Raw genomic sequence first — 18,050 nt, 5'->3', positions numbered from 1 at the left:
TGTTGTATCTTTTTAATTTTTTTGCTTCTTATTTTTCTAAAGAGAGAAAGAAAGGGCATGGAATTTGGTGAGTGAGGAGCTGGGAAGGATTTTCTATGATGAGGAGAGGAGAAAATCTTGATTGGAATATATTGCATGATTTTTCTTTAACAAAGATACGTGGATAATACATTGAAAATAAGAAACCAAGTGATTGGGAAATGAAAACAATAAGCCAGAGCCCTCAGAGATTTTAGTATACACCTTAACATGTAGGACCTAATAGATTCCTGTCTGATGTCACTATGGAGAAGTGAATACTGATGGTTTGTGATCAGGAATGTGTGCTATCAGCATTCATCTCAAATAACCATGATACGGGACTGATTTGCCCAGAGTTGTAAGATTTATCAGTATATGGTATTTTGTTATCACAACTAGAAGATAAGAAAAAATGTTGTAAACAAAATTTCAATTTTGATAATGAGTATGTAAAAATGGTGACACTTTATTGCTAATAAATTATGGGAAGAAAAATATAAGTCAATGATTAATTTGTATCTTTCTAGAAAGCTGATTTTTATTGCACTTAGTGAGTTCAGATACACATAGATATATTTTTAGTATGTACAAAATATAAACAAAATAAAAGAAAATTAAAATCCATCAATGTTTCAAAACAGATTCAGGAGATTCATGATTTTATTATTATGAGAATATGAGGTGAAGTTGAAAGCCTGATCCTTGGATTTATTTAAAGGAATATACAGGTGGAAAAACTTAAATTGTACTTTTCTGGAGTCCTTTTCAACTCTGATAGGTGAATTCAAGTCTTATGATTCCCTTGACTTCTTGAAACTTGCCTGAACTTTTGATTTAATAAAAGAGATTTAGATTTTAGATACATTAGCACCAATCCATACTGAAATTCGCATTGTTAAACAGCAGGAGTAAAATTATGTCCTTGACTTCTGGAAAAAGAAATTATAAGATTGGATTTAAAAGCATGAGCATTTTTCTTTGTCCAAAGATCCAGATATATTGATCAGACAGAGATGTTTTAGCTCTATGAGAAGCACATTTAAGTCTATACATAGATGACAACAAAAGGAAATTTAAAATCCTGCGTTGTAATAATAAGTAGTCAGTGTTCTAACAGTTTATCAGAACTCCATTGACCAATGTTAAAACACTATACCTTTGAAATCTTAGTATGCAATAGTGTAGAGTCATAAGTTTGAAATGTTTTCCCTTTTTTAAATGTCTTGATTCATTTGGTAGACCTTTAGAACTTATTGGACTTTAAACTGTTTTTCTTCCCATCTTATCATTTACCGGTGATGTGAATAGTTTTAATTAAGATCAGTCATTCCAAGGCATATTCTTTTTGATAAAGGAACTGTAAAATAGTTACACCTGAAGTTGTTTATCTGTTAATATAAACCTGTTAGCAAGGTAACCCTATCTGTCATTTCTTACCAAGAGAAATAGCTAAAGATGAACAAAGAAGGTGGCTGTTGCCTGCTACTGCTAATCTGATAAAGTTACAGTTAGCCTAGATATCAATGACATAAGAGATCAGAGAAGGATAAGTTGTATCAGGAAATATAATTCAAATGACTTATGAGACAGATAAATATAACATGTATTTATTTATAAATAGATATATTGATATTGGCCATTAAGTGAATGATAATGAAGCTACGGGCAGTAGATCCTGAGAGGTCAGGTCAACATCAGAGGTCTAACAGAGATGCATGGAAGTTACTGAGGTTGGGAAATAGAATGGAATTTATGGACAGATTGTGTATGGATGGGGACAAAAACATGGAGATCATGTAGGGGTATATATGGGATAGAGGATGAGAGTGCAGGAAGACATAGCTGGAATTAGGATGTCATGGAAACCTACTGCCATGGAAACTTCTTGGAAAGTATGAAGGTGACCCTAAAAATGACCCAAGTATTGCAGGATAAGGAGTCTTAAATTACTTTCCCTTATTAACATTTAATACTTAAGGTGAGAGTCAGGCCTAGATTGTATTCAATTGAGTCATTGACCAATGTGGGTCCCATGGAAGTTCTCCCAAAACCCAGTCTGTTGCTAAGTCTAAAGGTTGTTCTCCACAAAATGGAGATAGCTAGATACTATCATCTCTACACTCTGGTTTCTACAAGAAGGTACTCTGCAGAATACTTGGAGAGACATATGGACACTAATACAGCCACAAATACTGTGATATCCAATCTGTTCTTTCTGAAAGTTATGCTAGAGCAACAGCAGCACAGAACATCAGGGAATCCAGCAAATAGCTGATTTGAATTAAGGTCCAGGCCAGCACACTGAATCTGTATTCAACACTGCTTAGGTCAACATGAACCAGAGATTACACAGTCCAAATCACAGTGTAAAACCAAACATTTCTTGTAGGCATCTGGTCTGTGAACCTGAATTGGTGATCATACCCCTTTGGGTGTGGCTTCAGGCACACGGAGGTGGAAAGAAAGGAGCTTAAGGCATGACTTTCCTTTGTGTGTTCTTTCCGTTGGGACAGTGGATTCAGTATGAAGATCAGGGAAATGTTCCGGCAGTTCTTTGTATTTTTCTGTGTGATTGTCTCCGATAAACACTCATTTATCGTTTATATTGGGTCAAGTGATATAACTACATCTTTGCTTTCAAATAGTACCCAACATTTGCTTGAGTAGGTCTCCATAACCACCTCATGGCTGACTATACAGCCCATGGATTTTGCATTTTGCTCTAGCTGTTGAGTTCAATGTACAGTTTCTGTGGCCTATTTGAGAAAAGCCAGTACTTTGCTGCGCCTTTGAGTGTCTTGGATTTGCAGGCACACACCTGTGGAAAGTAGCCCAGGGCATTGAGTCACAGCGATTTTTCTTACACTCAATTTTTCTGCCTGGCTGAAAGGTTCCCTATAAGTCAACAATCACCCATGTCTTCATGTTTCAGGAAACTATTTAATATAAGTTGACTACCCATAGAAATGGCAGATAATATTACAATACAGGAAGTGAAAAACCTGTTGGTTTTTTATATGGATGTGATTTTAGAAGAGGCTTATGACCTTCCTGGAATATATATAAATAAATATATATATATTATATATACTTATGACATACCTGGAATATATATATATATATATGACCAGGAAGGTCATATATAAATATAATATATATATATATATATTATTCATGGAGTAGCAATTAGCTTCATAATCCATATAATAGCCATAAAGAAATGGCCAGACAGTAGAGTTGTGAATGAGGAACTTCCAGAAACCATAAAAACTTTGCAGATTGGTAATGAAAGCATAGTAAAAAGGATTCATACTATTGAAAATGCTTTACAGACTAATAATGAGAGCTTAGAAAAAAGGATTCAGAACATTGAAAATGGCAATGATGATTTAGCAAACAGAATGCAAAATGTGGTACTTAAAACTGACCGGCTAACAGAAAAAAAATTGTTCCACGTCTGAGTCTAATGGCAAGCTAGCAGACAGAATATTGGTTTTAGAAGGCAATTAGATATCATTCAGATAATCTATAACAACGAGCCTATTAAAACTTTAGAATCATATATAAATGAAGACAACAAGAAACTGACTGATTTAATGAAGCCACCAGAAATTTATACTGTCGAGTCGATTCAAGCATTCAAATACATAATGGTGAATTGATTACAGGCCATAGAACACCTTTGGGCTAATGCACTAGAAGTGGAGGTATAAATCACAGAGATGAAAATGATTTAATATTACCAGTATCTTTTAGAGTCAGGGATGACCTACCAAGGGTCATTATATCCTCTCCTCTGGTTTACCCCATTATGGTTACTGACAAACCAGCAACTAAAAAAAACTAAAAACGATTTGTTGGATGCCATTGGGGGCCAATACATATGAAAGATTTAAAAGGTATAAGAGAAGTGGCCTCTTATGGCATGACTTTACCAAATGTGAGACAATTAGTAGGCTCATAGGCAACAAGAAATAGGGGAACTGCTAAGGATTGGGGCCAATTAATCTCAAATGTCCTTGAACATACATTTCAAATCTAATGGCAGGCTTTGTCGAGAGAAGAGGCCAAAGCACTTGAATTTCAAGGTCAAAAGAAAGATTATAAGGCTCCCCAAGATAAAATTCTTGGTGAGGGTCTTCATGATGATGTAGAGAATTAAGCTGCATATGAGGAACACATCTTGTTCCTATGCTGTAGAGCATCTGTAAATGCTTAGGATAAGATTCAAGAACCAGGGGCGGAAATTGAGTCTCATACTAAAGTGTTATAAGACAAAAACAAATTCAACAACAGAAAAACAAATGTGACATGGTCAGAGTCTAGAGACTCTACACCAGCAAGACTTGAAAATTCCAAATGCAAATGAAGAAGAAAATAATGACCTTAAAAACAACTTCATGAAAATGATAGAGGCCCTCAAAGAGGATATAATAAATTCCTTAAAGAGATGGAAGAAAATAAACAAATTTTAAAAGTGCAAGAAATGGAAGAAAAATCAAACCACAAAATGCAAAAAAAAATGCAAGAAATGAAGGAAAATACAAAGCAAAAATTCAAGCAACAATTCAAACAGATCAAGGGGTGAAAGCTAAAATAGAGACAATAAAAATACAAAGTCTGAAGGAATGCTGGAAATGGAAAAGCTAGACAAATGATCAGGTACTACACATGGCAAGCATAACCAACAGAATACAAGAGATGGAAGAGAGAATCACAGGTGTTGCAGATACACTAGGAGAAATCTATTCATTGACCAAAGACAATCTTAAGTCAAGCAAATCACTAACAAAAAATGTCTAGGAAATATGGGACACCATGAAAAGACCAAACCTAAGAATAACAGGTATAGAAGAAGGTGAAGAAACAACCTCAAAGGGGTAGAAAACGATTCCAGGAAAGGAGAGGAGGCTGGGAGTACAGGGAAGTAGCTGTCCCTCTGGCATCATCAGGTAAACAGGCCAGCTTCCCGGCCTGAGTTCCAGAGCCTGCAGATCGCCTGGGAACTGCACAGAGCTCCCAATCCCGGCGGGAGCATCAGGTAAACAGGCCAGCTTCCCGGCCTGTGTTCCAGAGCCTGCAGATCACCTGGGAACTGCACAGAGCTCCCAATACCGGCGGGAGCAAAGCACCCCAGACTCCAGATCTTCTCTCCCACCAACGAATCCAGGAAAGGAGAGGAGGCTGGGAGTACAGGGAAGTAGCTGTCCCTCTGGCATCATCAGGTAAACAGGCCAGCTTCCCAGCCTGAGTTCCAGAGCCTGCAGATCGCCTGGGAACTGCACAGAGCTCCCAATCCCGGCGGGAGCCAAGCACCCCAGACTCCAGATCTTCTCTCCCACCAAAGAGACCAGGAAACTACAGGAACCAGGGAGACCAGGGGAGTAGCTGTTCCGGATCAGGTACAACAGGACCCAGCATAGGGTCCAGGGGACCAGGTAGGAGGCTAAGCGCCCCAGATTCCTGTTCTTCTTCTCTACCCACGGACCAGCATTTGGACAAGGCATAGAAGAACCACCAGATTACTGGACTTACTAGCACCCACCAAAAGGGAACTCTGGTCCCCAGACCAGGAAGGGGCTCTTTCTGCACCCACTAAAAGAAGAGATGGGAAAGAGACAATACAAAAACACAGTCAGCAACAGAAAAACAAATATGACACCGCCAGATTCTAGAGACTCCACACCAGCAAGACCCCAATATTCAAACGCGAAGGAAGCAGAAGAGAACGATCTTAAAAGCACTTTCATGAAAATGATAGAGGCCCTAAAAGAGGATATTGGAAAATCCCTCAAAGAAATGGAAGAAAAAACAAACCAAAAAATGCAAGAAATGGAAGAAAAAACAAACCAAAAAATGCAAGAATTGGAAGAAAAAACAAACCAAAAACGGCACGAAATGGAAGAAGAAATGAAGCAAAAAATGCAAGAAATGGAAGAAAAAGCAAAGCAAAAAATGCAAGAATTAGAAGAAGAAACATACCAAATAAGGCAGGAAATGGAAGAAGCAACAAAGCAAAAAATGCAAGAAATGGTAGAAAAAACAAAGCAAAAAATAAAAAAATGGAGGAAGAAACAAACCAAAAAAGGCAGGAAAGGGAAGAAGAAACAAAGCACAAAATCCAAGAAATGGAACAAAAAGCAAACCAAAAAATGCAAGAAATGGAAGAAAGAACAAACCAAAAAATTCATAAAAGGCAACAAACGGACGAACAGATAAACAGAAAATTGCAAGAAGCAATGCAAATGCTGCAAGGGTTGAAAACTGAAATAGAGACACTAAAAAAAACACAATCTGAAGAAAGGCAGAAAATAGAAAAGCTGGACAAACAGTCAGGCACTACCAATACAAGCATTACCAACAGAATAGAAGAGATGGAAGAGAGAATCTCAAGTGTTGAAGATACATTAGGAGAAATGGATTTATCAACCAAAGAAAACCTTAAATCCAACAAATCCTTAACACAAAACATCCAGGAATTATGGGACACCATGAAAAGACCAAACATAAGAATAATAGGTATAGAAGAAGGAGAAGAAATCCACCTCAAAGGGGCAGAAGGCATATTCAACAAAATCATAGAAGAAAACTTTCCCAACCTTAAGAAAGACATGCCAATGAAGGTACAAGAAGCCTACAGAACACCAAATAGAGTGGACCACAAAAAAAAATCCCTCGCCACATAATAATCAAGACCCCAAACATACAGAATAAAGAAAGAATATTAAGAGCAGCTAAGGAAAAAGGTCAAGTAACATATAAAGGCAGACCTATCAGAATTACACCTGATTTCTCCATGGAAACTCTGAAAGCCAGAAGGTCCTGGATAGATATTCTACCTACACTAAGAGACCATGGATGCCAGCCCAGACTACTATACCCGGCAAAGCTCTCAATCACTATAGACGGAGAAAACAAGATATTCCATGACAAAACTAGATTCAACCAATATGTGTCCACTAACCCAGCCCTACAGAAAATTTTGGAAGGAAAACTCCAACCCAAGGAAGCTAACTACAACCAGAAAAACATAAGCATTAGAGAATCCCTCTCTACCAACAGCCAAAAGAACAAAGGGGCGAAATTCCACCCATAATTCCACCAACAACAACCATCGCAAATCGAAGAAGGATGAGCAATCAATGGTCATTAATATCCCTCAATATTAATGGCCTTAACTCACCCATAAAAAGACACAGACTAGCAGAATGGATTCGAAGACAGAACCCTTCCTTCTGCTGCATACAAGAAACACACCTCACCCTCAAAGACAGACATTACTTGAGAGTTAAAGGTTGGGAAAAAATTTTTCAATCAAATGGACCCAAGAAACAAGCAGGGGTAGCAATCCTAATATCTAACAAACTAGACTTTAAAATAAAATCAATCAAAAGAGATGAAGGAGGTCATTACATACTCATCACAGGTGAAACCCACCAAGACGAAGTGTCTATCCTGAACATCTATGCCCCCAATACAAAGGCATCCACATTCGTTAAAGAAACATTATTAGAACTTAAATCTCATCTAAAGCCCCACACAGTTATAGTGGGAGATTTCAACACACCACTCTCACCACTAGACAAGAATACCAGACAGGAACTCAACAAAGAAGCAAAGGGTCTAATAGAAGTAATGACCCAACTGGGATTAACAGATATCTATAGAACATTTCATCCACATAAAAAAGAATATACCTTCTTCTCACCACCACATGGAACCTTCTCAAAAATCGACCACATACTTGGCAACATATCAAACCTCAGCAGCTACAAAAAAATTGGAATAACTCCATGCATCTTATCAGACCACCATGCCTTAAAATTAGAATTCAACAACAACACAAAGTGCAGAAAACCTACAAACTCATGGAAATTGAATAATGCTCAACTGCACCATCCCTGGGTCAAAGAGGAAATAAAAAAAGAAATTAAAGACTTCCTCGAACTCAATGAGAATGAAGACACAACATACCCAAACCTATGGGACACTTTGAAAGCAGTGCTACGGGGAAGTTCATAGCACTAAGTGCTCACATGAAGAAACAGGAAAACAGTTATACCAGAGAATTAACATCACAGCTAAAAGCTCTAGAACACAAAGAAGCAAACTCCCCAGGAGGAGTAGACGCCAGGAAATAATCAAATTGAGGGCTGAAATCAACAAAGTAGAAACCAGGAAAACAATACAAAGAATCAATGCAACGAAGAGTTGGTTCTTTGAGAAAATCAACAAGATAGACAAACCTTTGTCCAAACTTACCAAACAGCAGAGAGTGAACACGCAAATTAACAAAATCAGAAATGAAAAGGGGGACATAACAACAGACTCTGAGGAAATCCAGAGAATCATTAGGTCATACTTTGAAAACCTGTACTCCACAAAATTTGAAAATTTAAAGGAAATGGATGACTTCCTGGACAGCTATCATTTGCCAAAACTAAATCAAGAACAGATAAGCAATTTAAATAGACCTATAACCCCTATGGAAATAGAAGCTGTCATCAAAAGTCTCCCAACCAAAAAAAGTCCAGGTCCAGATGGCCTCAGTGCAGAATTCTACCACAAATTCAAAGAACAGCTTATACCAATTCTTCTCAAAGTGTTCCACACAATAGAAGCAGAAGGGTCTTTGCCAAACTCTTTCTATGAGGCTTCAATAACCTTGATCCCCAAGCCACACAAAGATACAACCAAGAAAGAGAACTTCAGACCAATATCCCTCATGAACATTGATGCAAAAATACTCAATAAAATACTGGCAAATCGGATCCAAGAACACATCAAAACAATCATTCACCACGATCAAGTAGGTTTCATCCCAGGGATGCAGGGATGGTTCAACATACGAAAATCCATCAACGTAATCCACCATATAAACAAGCTGAAAAACAAAAATCACATGATCATCTCACTAGATGCTGAAAAAGCCTTTGACAAAATCCAACATCCCTTCATGATAAAGGTCTTGGAGAGATCTGGGATAACAGGGACATACTTAAACATAATAAAAGCCATATACAGTAAACCAACAGCCAACATCAAACTAAATGGACAGAAACTCAACGCAATTCCTCTAAAATCAGGAACAAAACAAGGCTGTCCACTCTCTCCATACCTTTTCAACATGGTACTTGAAGTTCTAGCTATAGCCATACGACAACAAAGGGGGATCAAGGGGATACAAATTGGGAAGGAAGAAGTCAAACTTTCACTGTTTGCAGACGATATGATAGTTTATATCAGTGACCCAAAGAACTCTACCAGGGAACTCTTACAGCTGATTAACACCTTCAGCAAAGTGGCAGGTTACAAGATCAACTCAAGAAAGTCAGTAGCCCTACTATATACAGATGATAAAAGGGCTGAAAGAGAAATCAGAGAAACATCACCCTTTACAATTGCCACAAACAACATAAAATACCTTGGGGTAACGCTAACCAAACAAGTGAAAGACCTGTATCGTAAGAACTTTGAATCTTTAAAGAAAGAAATTAAAGAAGCCCTCAGAAAATGGAAAGATCTCCCATGCTCTTGGATAGGTAGGATCAATGTAGTAAAAATGGCAATCCTGCCAAAAGCAATCTACAGATTCAATGCTATCCCCATTAAAATCCCAGCACAATTCTTCACAGACCTTGAAAGAACAATAATCAATTTTGTATGGAAAAACAAAAGACCCAGGATAGCCAAAACAACCCTGTTCAACAAGGCAACGTCCGGAGGCATCACTATCCCTGACCTCAAGCTCTATTATAGAGCTATAGTCCTGAAAACAGCTTGGTATTGGCACAAAAATAGACAGGCAGACCAATGGAATCGAATTGAAAATCCGTGTATTAACCCACACACGTACGAACATCTGATCTTCGACAAAGAAGCTAAAAATATACAATGGAATAAAGAAAGCATCTTCAACAAATGGTGCTGGCATAATTGGAGACTGGCATGTAGAAAAATGCGGATCGATCCATGTTTATCGCCATGCACAAAACTTAAGTCCAAATGGATCAAAGACCTCAACATAAATCCAGCCACACTGAACCTCTTAGAAGAGAAAGTGGGTGGTACCCTTGAAAGAATTGGTACAGGAGACAGCTTCCTGAACATAGCACCAGTAGCACAGACAGTGAGATCAACAATTAATAAATGGGACCTACTGAAACTGAGAAGCTTCTGTAAGGCAAAGGACACAGTCAGCAAGACAAAAAGGCAGCCCACAGAATGGGAAAAAATATTCACTAATCCCACATCTGACAGAGGGTTGATCTCCAAAATTTACAAAGAACTCAAGAAGCAAGTCTCCAAAACAGCAAAGGACCCAATTAAGAAGTGGGCTGCAGAACTAAATAGAGAGTTTTCAATAGAGGAGTCTAAAATGGCTGAGAGGCACTTGAGAAAGTGCTCAACATCCTTAGCCATCCGGGAAATGCAAATCAAAGCAACTCTGAGATACCATCTCACTCCTGTCAGAATGGCTAAAATCAAAAACACCAATGACAATTTATGCTGGAGAGGATGTGGTGAAAGGGGACACTCCTCCATTGCTGGTGGGAGTGCCAACTGGTTCAGCCACTTTGGAAAGCAGTATGGAGATTCCTCAGAAAAATGGGAATAAACCTACCACAAGACCCAGCAACTGCACTCTGAGGCATATATCCAAAAGATGCCCATTCATATAACAAAGATGTCTGTTCCACTATGTTCATAGCAGCTTTATTTGTAATAGCCAGAACTTGGAAGCAACCTAGATGTCCCTCACCCGAAGAATGGATAGAGAAAATATGGTACATCTACACAATGGAGTACTATTCAGCAGAAAAAAATAATGGAATCATGAGATTCGCAGGCAAATGGATGACACTAGAAGAAACCATCCTGAGTGAGGTAACCCAGTCACAAAAAGAGAAACATGGCATGTACTCTCTCATATATGGATTTTAGACATAGATCTGGGGAGTGCCAGCCTACAATCCTATTGCCAGAGAGTCTGGGAAACAGAAACTTCATTTACTGGCTGGTTAAGTACTGAGCTGAACTCAAGAAAGCCAGTATCAGAGAGGGAGGACTGATGATCAAAGGGATTAAGACTGGGCTTGTTGAACCCCCAGAAACAGCTGACCAGACAAAGGTTAACTCTTGAATCCCAGGCATCAGCCTGGGAATCCAGCATGGGACTGATCAAGACCCCCTGAATCTGGGTGTCAGTGAGGAGGCCTAGGTAATCTATTGAGCCTTGGACAGCAGATCAGTACCCATCCCAAGTATACACACGGTCTCTGGACTCCCATAGAACAATGTGAGGTGCACTCTCACCCTGAACTCTTGGGGAAGGGTCTAGGCCCTGCCCTATATGAAATGACAGACTATGGACACCCCCATGGAGGGCCTCACCCTCCCTGGGGGAATGAGGGGATAACGGGGGGGGGGATGGGGGGTGGGCACAGGAGGAGGGGAGGGAAAGGGAGAGGGACCTCGTACTGACTTGTGAAGCAACCTTGTTTCTTATCTAAATTTAAAATGGAAAATAAAAAAAATATTAATATAAAAAACAAAAAAAAAAAAACACTCTGCTCTTTCAGAAAACTGTCACTTATCTCAGATGACTAACCATGAAATTGCAGTTACTATGCCATGCCTTTTTGCAAATGATTTAACAGAAGCTGACCCTATCACCCAGAAGTCCCACCCCCTAAAAATATACTCAAGAGAAATGAAAAAAAAAAAAGGGGTAGAAAACATATTCAACAAAATCATAGAAGAAAACTTTCCCAAACTAAAGAAAGACATGCCAATGAAGGTACAAGAAGCTTACTGAACACCAAATAGAGTAGACCACAAAAAAGTTCCCTTGGCACATAAAAATCAAGACCCCAAACATACAGAAAGAATATTAAGAGCAGCTAAGAAAAAGGTCAAGTAACATATAAAGGAAAACCTATCATAATTACACCTATCTTCTCCATGGAAACTCTCAAAGCCAGAAGGTCCAGGATAGATATTCTACCAACTCTAAGAGACTACAGAGGCCAGCCCAGACAACTATACCCAGCAAAGCTTACAATTACTCCAGATGGAGAAAACAATATGTTCCATGACAAAACCAGATTTAAACAATACATATCCCATAACCCAGCCCTGCAGCAAGGTCTGCAAGGAAAACTCCATAATAAGGAAGTTAACTACAACTAGAAAAACATAGACAATAGATAATCCCACTTTAGCAACAGCCAAAAGGAAAAAAAGGGGGTGGGAATCCACATGCAATTCCACCAAAAATAACCATTCCAAACAAACAAGACTGTGCAATCAATGGTCATTAATATCCCTCAATATTAACTAACGGTCTAAACTCACCCATAAAAAGACACAGGCTAATAGAATGGGTTCAAAGGCAGAATCCATCCTTATGCTACATACAAGAAAAACACCTCAGCTTCAAAGACAGACATTACTTTAGAGTTAAGGGTTGGGAAAAGATTTTCCATCAAATGGACCCAGGAAATAAGTGGGGGTAGCAATCCTAATATATAACAAATTAGACTTTAAACTAAAATCAATCAAAAGCACTACTAAGAGGAAAGTTCATAACACTAAGAAACTGGAGAATAGTCACATTAGAGAATTAACAGCACAACTGAAAGCTCTAGAACAAAAAGAAGCAAACTTACTCTGGAGGAGTAGATGACAGGAGAAAGTCAAATTGAAGGCTGAAATCAATAAGGAAGAAACTAGGAAAACAATTGTTTTCCTCCTACATTAGTCCAAAAGGATAAGACCTCAACATCAATTCAGCCACTCTGAACCTTTTAGAAGAAAAAGTGGGAGGTACCCTTGAACAAATTGGTACAGGGGACTCCTTCCTGAACATAACCCTAGTAGCACAGAACCTGAGATCGACAATTAATAAATGGGACCTCCTGAAACTGAGAAGCTTCTGTAAGGCAAAGGACACAGTCAACAAGACAAACAGGCAGCCCACAGAATGGGAAAAGATCTTCACTAACCCCACATTTTGATACAGGGCTGATCTCCAAAATTTACAAAGAACTAAAGAAACAAGTCTCCAAGACATCTAAGGATCCAATTAAAAAGCGGGGTTACAGAAATAAATAGAGAATTCTCAATAGAGGAGTCTAAAATGGCTTATCAACACTTAGGAAAGTCCTCACCATCCCTAGCCATCAGGGAAATACAAATCAAAAAACCTTTGAGATACCATCTTACTCCTGTCAGAATGTGTAAAATCAAAAACCCCAATGACAGTTAAGGCTAGAGAGGATGTGGAGAAATTGGAACACTACTCCATTGCTGGTGTGAGTGCCAACTCATACAGCTACTTTGGAAATCAGTATGGAGATTCCTCAAGAAAATGAAATCAGTCTTCCATAAGCCCAACCAATTCTACTTTTAGGCATATACCCATAAAAGACAGATAACTGTTTCACTATGCTCATAAAAGTGTTATTTATAATGCCGGGCGGTGGTGGCGCACGCCTTTAATCCCAGGACTCGGGAGGCAGAGGCAGGTGGATCTCTGTGAGTTCGAAGCCAGGCTGGACCGACAGCTTCCAAAACAATACAGAGAAACCCTGTCTCGAAAAACCAAAAAAAAGTGTTATTTATAATAGCCAGAACCTGGAAGAAACCAAGATGCCCCTCAGCTGAAGAGTGAATAGAGCAATGGTGGTATACTTACACAATGGAGTACTACTCAGCGTAAAAAAAACAATTGAATCTTGAAATTTGCAGGCAAATGGATGGTACTAGAAGAAACTATCCTGAGTGAGGTAACCCAGTCACAAAAAGACAAACATGGTATGTATTCCCTCATATATGGACATTAGATATGGATTAGGGGAGTGGCAGCCTACAATCCCACTACCAGAGAATCTGAGAAACAGATCTAAGAGAGATATCCATGGTACCCCAGAGAAGTAGAATGAATCAAGATCTCCTGAGCAGATTTGGAACATGGGGGGAGAGGAGACGGAGCTGGGAAAAAGAGAGTGGAAGAAGAGGAGGAGAGAAGAGGACATGGGGCAGCAGGAAGGTTGAGTCGGGGGAATATAGAGGAGAGCAGGATGAGAGATATAATTGTGGGAGTCATTCTAGGTTTGAGGGGAGATCTGGCACTAGTGAGATTTCCAGAAATCTACAAGGATGACACCATCTGACCAACCATGCAATAGTGGAGAGATTACCTTAAATGCCCCTTTTTGATAATGAATTTAATGACTACCTTATATGCCATCCTAGATCCTTCATCCAGTTACTGATGGAAGCAGAGGCAGACACCCACAGAAAATCACTGAACTGAACTCCTGGAACCCAGTGACATAGAGGGAGGAATTATAAGAAAAGGGCTCAAGACCTGGCTGCTGAAACCCACAGAAACAATTGACCTGAACAAGCAGAAGATCGTGGAACCCAGACTGATCCCTGAGAGGGCAGCATGGGACTGATCCAGACCCCCTGAATGTGGGTGTCAGTGAGGAGGCCTAGGCAATCTATGGTTTTCTTTAACTGACAGTTCTTCTAATTGTTCATCCAGTAAGAATGTTAGGGTAGGGACTTAAAAACAGAAAATCAGAGCCAGGAAGTATTGCTAACTTATTTACTTCCTATGACTCTTTCATTTACTTACATAAAGCCCATGTCCATCAGACTAAGGTAGCACACTAACAGCATACTGGAGCATCCTGCAAGAACAAGGAATCAAGGAAGTGCCCCCAGAGACATATGCAGGGTCTCCCCTCAATCTAGGCATTTTCTCCATCAATTCCCCATTTATGACATGAATGAAACTAGTTGCGGCAAGTTAACAAAAACTGAGCAACACACATATATTCTTTTTTAAAAAACACATATTAATTTTATTAGCAGTCAGTTTGATCAGTTGCCAACTTTGTGAAATTCAGTTGTCCAAGTCACACATGTTTTCACTGTGAACAGCTAACACTCCTCCCCATGGTAGAGACTACCCAGATGTTCAGGATATCTTCGATTGTAATGTGCTCTGGAGAAAAGATAACTAGAGTGGTGGTGCACACCTTTAATCTCGGCTGTCAGGAGGCACAGGCAGGTGATCCTCTTGAGTTCAAGGCCATCCCAGTCTACTCAGCAGGTTCCAGGACAGCCTACAAAGCTACAGAGAAACCCTGTCTCAAAAAACAAAAACAAACAACAAAACAAACAAAACGGTGTTAATGATAACTAGAATTCTTCACAAAAATACTTTCACAGTCAACATTGACTTGGCTTTTTTTACTGTTTTTACTTTCTTTACATAAAAGTTTATCAATAGCCTGGCGGTGGTGGCGCACGCCTTTAATCCCAGCACTAGGGAGGCAGAGGCAGGTGGATCTCTGTGAGTTTGAGGCCAGGCTGGACCGACAGCCTCCAAAACAATACAGAGAAACCCTGTCTCGAAAAACCAAAAAAAAAATTTATCAGAAACCATTTTTTCTAAATAGATTCTTGTACAAAGCTATCATCTCACATTGTGCAAAGCATAGCTGAAATAAGTTAGGTGTACAGCCGTGACTCTGTTTCTCAATATTTTGCTTCCCTGTTGCAAGATTGTTCTAATGTTAATTATACTAGTAAAATGGCAAATGCCTATAGTATTTCAGTTTTCACATACTTCATACTTTTATTCTTATTTAAATATGGTATTGTATACAACTATATTCTTAAAAAGAAAGCTCACCCTAACATAACACTATTTACAATATATGATTACATAATTTCTGATAACAGCTTCTCTGTTAAAAAAGCCGTCTTTCCCACTATGCATTGTGGTTTGATATTAGAACTATCAAATATTTCTGTAGCCATTGTTTTGACATTATGGACTCTAACCTACTGGAGTAGCAAGCCTGATTAATTTCTTTCCTTTTTAAAGCACAGTACTTTTAAAAGTTGATAATGATTTTTTGGCAGAGATACAGAACATTTTCTTACATATAATCAAATAAAATTTATTTAGAAATAATTATCATTATAAAAACAAAGCAATGATGCACACACACAAAACAAATGTAAAACAACATCTTCCAATATGTCATGATAAATTCCAGTTAATTAATTACATTATAACCTTCTCACTGTCATTATCACACCCTTTTTACAGGCTCAAAGCAGTAATACCATATCAACAAGATGCAATGAACAGATAAAGCATGTTTTAGGTCAACACAGCACCAGTGAAATCTTTAAGACTGTAGACTTGCTTTAATATTAGTAGAAAATGTTTAACAGAAATTGAAACAACACAAAAAAAGCAGAACCAAGGAAGGTCACAATATCATTCAGACAGATGCCCACAGGTACCTAGTGAATCAGGGAGAGGGGCAATGTTACAGAAGTGACAGATTCGGTAGGAACAAAAAAAAAGACTTAAAAATGGAAAGTCTGTCCTATGTAAACAAGTGTTCTACTGACCTAAGAGCCCACAATTAGGTGGTACTTTGACTAGACGTTAGTATATCTGGTTAGAGAAGGCAATGCAGCAGTAGCTCAGAAGCAGCACTCTGTGACACCCAGATAAGAATGTCCTTATATGACATGTAGTTAGATAAAGTACTTTAGATATCAGGGCAGACACTCATTTTGTTATTTTCTAAGTAACAATTTTCTCAGTGCATCAATAACGTCCTTGTTCCTAAGGCTGTATATCAGTGGATTGAACATAGGAGTCACAATGGTGTAGAACAGAGAGAGAAGTTTGTCAGTTCCTGGAGAGTGTGCAGACTTTGGTCTAAAGTAAGTAAGAGTGGCTGATCCAAAAAACAAAAACACCACAAGCAAATGAGAAGAACACGTGGAGAAGGCTTTTGCTCGTCCTGTGGCTGTTGGCAACCTCAGAATGGTGGCAATAATTTTGCTATAAGAAGCAAGTATCAACATAAAAGGTACTGTGGCAATGAGGATAGTGACTAAGTAGACAGACAGCTCATTAATAAAGGTGTCTCCACAGGCCAGCTTGAGAATGGGAGGTAAGTCACAGAAGAAGTGGTTGATTTGGTTAGAACTGCAAAAATGTAGGGAGAATATCTGACAGGTTTGTCCAAGCTGGAATGGCATTCCACCAAGCCAGGAGCCTGCTGCCAGCTGATTGCACTTTATTGGGTTCATGACCAGTGGATAGTGCAGAGGGTTGCAGATAGCCACATATCGATCATATGACATCACAGCCAGAAGGAAACATTCAGTGGCTCCCAGAATAAGGAAAAAGCACGTTTGTGTGGCACAAGCCAGCTTGGATATACTTCTATTCTGAGTACCAATGTTGAACAAAATCCTAGGAAGGGTGACTGATACATAACAGATTTCCAAAGAAGAAAAGTTTGCCAGGAAAAAATACATGGGCTTCTGTAGTGCCGGATCCAGCCTGGTTATCACAATTATGAAGCCATTTCCAATTAGGATAATTAAGTAAACTACGGAGAACATACCAAATAGAAAACCCTGGAGATTGGGAAGGTCAGAGAATCCCAGAAGGATGAATTCTGTCAATGTGGATGCATTGCCCTCTGCCCTGATCTCTGTGAGATCCATTCTTGGAGAATTTTCATTCAGAAATGCAAGTAAAGTTAATGCAATTTGTTTTCTTATCTTAAATATATGTCATAGATTCCATGTTCTAAGCCCTCATGATTTTCTATGAGTTTAAAAGAATACTTTTATTAAGAACACATAATATATATGTTCTCTCAAAGTTGAGGAACTGTATCTTAATATTCAGTGAATAATTTCAGGATTTTTTGCTTGCTTGTTTATACAGTTAACATTTTCACTGCTATGAATTATTATGCATGTTACTCTTAGTTTTCTTCTCAATAAATCAAAGTTATAATTTGAATTAATATTAATAATGAATCATTCTTATAATTTACTTTTTTGTCTCTGCCCAGTATTTTTACTTATCATTATTAGCTTGAGATTAATTTCATAAATTACCAAATAATACATGAGTGTTACTCAATACAAGAGTAATATTCCAAAGTAAATGAAAAACTTCATGG

General features: G+C 38.6%; 1 protein-coding gene across 1 annotated transcript; it reads right to left on the bottom strand.

The window, feature by feature from the left end:
* Positions 1 to 16,638: 16,638 nt before the first annotated feature.
* On the bottom strand, positions 16,639 to 17,583 carry LOC101839344 (olfactory receptor 10AG1-like). The gene has a single exon (XM_040744896.1). The coding sequence runs from the start codon at positions 17,581 to 17,583 to the stop codon at positions 16,639 to 16,641; it is 945 nt and encodes a 314-aa protein (XP_040600830.1).
* Positions 17,584 to 18,050: the final 467 nt, after the last annotated feature.

The sequence above is a fragment of the Mesocricetus auratus genome, unplaced genomic scaffold (assembly GCF_017639785.1).
Source record: "Mesocricetus auratus isolate SY011 unplaced genomic scaffold, BCM_Maur_2.0 Super-Scaffold_100004, whole genome shotgun sequence".
Lineage (NCBI taxonomy): Eukaryota > Metazoa > Chordata > Mammalia > Rodentia > Cricetidae > Mesocricetus > Mesocricetus auratus.
The sequence above is the reverse complement of the archived record's forward strand: the minus strand, read 5'-3'. Positions and strand labels throughout refer to the sequence as shown.